The following is a 3,493-nucleotide window of genomic DNA, read 5'->3' as shown; positions in this document are numbered from 1 at the left end:
TGGTGTGCTATTTGGATTTAGTTAACAATATCAACCAAAAGATGAAAATAGATGGAACATATCAAGATTCAGAGTGGTAAAATGCTGTCTGAAAAATTGAGAAAGAAAACTGGCTTGTAGTTAGCCTGTTGTATGCCTTATTTTGTCTTATAACTCAATTCTTTAGGCAGGTTTCAGATACTTACAATAGAGAAGTGACAATTTTTACTACTCTTGTTAGCTCGTTATTGCTTATGAGTTTAGTTCTCTTCACCAAATGATATAAAAACCAAGATTTTGTGTATAAGAAGTTGGGAACTTTTTAACTTAGCTTGGTTTATTCCGAAAATTAGCAGCATTCTACCTACCCTTTTACATAGAATCCATCAACTTGTTAACATTATCTTGACAACAGCTTTACTTAAACTCTTCTTTCTTTGTCTATAAGCTTTAGCATAGTTCCTCTGCAATGCCTGGGAAGTTCAAACAGCTGCTGAGTTCCAATATGGGTTCGAATCGTTCCGATTGTTCGTCAAAGGAGAGACTGAAATGGACTCAACAACTTCATGATCTGTTCGAGAAGGCAGTTACTCAGCTTGGAGGCCCAGAAAGTAAGCATATTTTTATTTACTTAATTATGTGTTCGCCACGCTCTCTCACGTGCATGCCTTTTTTCATAATGTGTGGCGGTGAGACTTGAACCGAGAACCTCTTGCCTGCTCGATATCTTTTATTAACGATGTGACCATCTCATATGAAAGTTTAAACTGTTTGTAAGAGCACACTTTTATTTACTTAAATTATATCTCAACACACTTTTAACACATTGCTTTTACCCATTTTTCATTTTTAAAAAACTAAATTGGCTTTGCAGGAGCAACACCAAAAGGAATTTTGAAGGTTATGGGAATTGAAGGACTGACTATCTTCCATGTTAAAAGCCACCTACAGGTTTTACTTATATCCCTTGTGATGATCTCTTTCCTAATTGCATATCATTTCTATCTTTTGTGCCAAACATCTTTCCACCTCTTTCTGATTATTTATAGTTTCTGATGTCATAATGCTACTTCAATTCCTAGGGGTAAATTTTTTAGATGGTTACACCATTCAAGCATACAGAGGCAAATTCAAGATTTAAGCTTTTTGCGTTCAAGATTCTGATTTCTTGAAAAAAATGCTTTCAAAACTTAATATTTATAGGATCAGTACTACTTTTTAGAGTTTTTCATGCACACACGTATGTATATGTTTTATGCTTAAAAAGATGAATTTAGTTGAACTCACTCCCAACACGCTAGGTCCGCCGCTGACTGGTGATCATATAAGGTCCTATGTTTTGGGTCTTTTTCTCTGTTTTGCTAACTTAGTACTCTAATCTCTACAAAGGATATTTCTGTTTCTACAAAAGACTCAACTGATCATGTATGCATGCAAAAGCTTAAATCTTTGCTTTATTATTTTGTTCTTTTCTTACTTTCTCTTTCAATCATAACAGAAGTACCGGATGTCAAAATTTGTACGTGAAGATGAAGATCCCGTTAGTAAGTCTCCACCCTTTTACAGTTATGGAATTTCCATTTCCTACATGCAACTTATGTAATATACTAACTTTGTCTAGTTTTCTGGCTTTTCATTTTCTAACATATAGTTGGCAAGTTTGAAAGGAAAAGCATATCAGAAATTTTGCCAAATTTCAGTGCCACAGCGTGAGTTACTTCTTGCTTCCTTAAACCTTAATTATATAAAATTCTTCCTCCAGGCTCCAATCATTATTTCACTCTTAAAATTGCACAAAATCTGGTATGACATGCATGTTAATGGATTTTACTTGTATAAAAAAAATATTGTAAATAATATCTACATTGTCAGTGTATTTTAACATGTTATAGCAGGTAATATGTCTTATTTTTCAGGTTACTAATCTCATTTATCTGATATCAAAGTAAAATTCAATGTTAATATGTATAGGGGCGCTCAGCTTAATGAAGCACTACAAATGCATATGGATGCACGAAGGCGATTAAGCGATCATCTTGAGGTAAATTATAGTAAGTTTTAAGTTAGTGGTTTTCATCCATATTTAGAAAGATTTTAAGATCAAATTTCCTGTTAAAGGTTCAAAGAAACTTGAAGATGAAACTTGAAGCACAAGAAAGATTTCTAGACGGAATAATGGAGGAACATAAAGCTCGTGCTTCAGGTTCAAGGCTAAGCTGCAAGTCCTACACATATTCACCCTTGTCATTACCATCTCTATGTGACGAATTATCTGAATCAAACGTTAAAGAACTCGAATCTGATTTCGAGGTTGATAGAAACGAGATAAAGTCTTTCGATCCTGGATGTCAAGCTCAAGCACGGAAAAGGACTCGAATCGATGAAGATGTAATATTGTCTCATCGATACATTAATAGTAATGTTGCATATCCATCACTCACTCAAAATCATCCTTATATATAATTCACCACATGAATTACCATGGATGAGTACTCTTGCAACTTACCAGTCACCCCATTTGCCTGCTTCATATGATTAATTCTCTTATTTAATCAACTATGTTCTTGAATTAAAGAGTATTGGGCATGGCTTAATATATTTGAGTGGAAAAAAAAACGTGCGTTTGGCCAAATATTGTATTCAAATAAAACCACCTATTGTGTGATACGTTATATAACCTTAATAATTAAACGCAATCTACATCTGGGGTTGTTCTTACTCATCAAGAATTCAAGGTGGAGTATATATGCTTTGTAACTCTTACCAATTTAATGATGAATTATGATACTTGCATCTCCTCGTGTTCTTTTGGTTTGTGCATCTACGATTCTCATTCTTTCATTTTCCTTTCTCTAAGGGTTACTTGGTTGTGTAATTACTATTTACTACCCTAGTAATTACACAACCCGGTAATTATTTGTTAATTACAGTATAATTACATGTGTCATGTTTGGTCGTACAAGTGTAATTACATAGGTAAATAAATATTTTTCAAATTAACGTGTAAATAATTGTTACTGTATGACAAATATTTATATGTATAATAGATATTAAATATTATATATTATCATATATAAAAAATGCATATTCTTTTATAAGAAAATATATTAAATAATTATAAAGTAATACATAACATCATAAAAATAATTGGTATCTTCCATATAAAAAATATCGTAACTTAAAAGAGAACAATGAAAATTTCAATAACAAATTAAAATTCTTTACCAACTCATGTGAATAAAAAAAGATAGATATGAGCTTACAAAATATTTTTCTTCATAGTTAATATTTATGCTAATGATTAGATAACAAAATTAGAAAATTAGATCCATTTATTCTCTTTCCAATATAATATACTATTACAATATAAAAACTGAATATGACAAAAAATGGTATTTGTATGCATTAGTTGTGAAGTAGAAATGATCTGCCCAAATTTAAATTTATTCTTCTACCTAAATTTCACCCTTCTAAAATAGAAAGGTCAAAATTTCTAACACTATAGCTCAAGGCA

General features: G+C 31.7%; 1 protein-coding gene across 1 annotated transcript; it reads left to right on the top strand.

Moving 5' to 3' along the window:
- The first annotated feature begins 451 nt into the window (after positions 1 to 451).
- On the top strand, positions 452 to 2,776 carry LOC104086445 (myb family transcription factor PHL7-like). Its single transcript, XM_009590689.2, has 6 exons — positions 452 to 590; positions 854 to 930; positions 1,478 to 1,523; positions 1,631 to 1,688; positions 1,951 to 2,020; positions 2,098 to 2,776. Exons 1-6 carry the CDS (start codon positions 485 to 487, stop codon positions 2,440 to 2,442), a joined length of 702 nt encoding a protein of 233 aa, XP_009588984.2. The 5' UTR covers positions 452 to 484; the 3' UTR covers positions 2,443 to 2,776.
- Positions 2,777 to 3,493: the final 717 nt, after the last annotated feature.

The sequence above is a fragment of the Nicotiana tomentosiformis genome, chromosome 7 (genome assembly GCF_000390325.3).
Source record: "Nicotiana tomentosiformis chromosome 7, ASM39032v3, whole genome shotgun sequence".
Classification (NCBI taxonomy): domain Eukaryota; kingdom Viridiplantae; phylum Streptophyta; class Magnoliopsida; order Solanales; family Solanaceae; genus Nicotiana; species Nicotiana tomentosiformis.
The sequence above is the reverse complement of the archived record's forward strand: the minus strand, read 5'-3'. Positions and strand labels throughout refer to the sequence as shown.

Coding starts and splice junctions, on each gene's coding strand:
- LOC104086445 (XM_009590689.2), top strand. CDS start 485: ATGGGTTCGAATCGTTCCGATTGTTCGTCAAAGGAGAGACTGAAATGG. Junction 931..1,477: donor ATGTTAAAAGCCACCTACAG/GTTTTACTTATA, acceptor CAATCATAACAG/AAGTACCGGATGTCAAAATT. Junction 1,524..1,630: donor TGAAGATGAAGATCCCGTTA/GTAAGTCTCCAC, acceptor TCTAACATATAG/TTGGCAAGTTTGAAAGGAAA.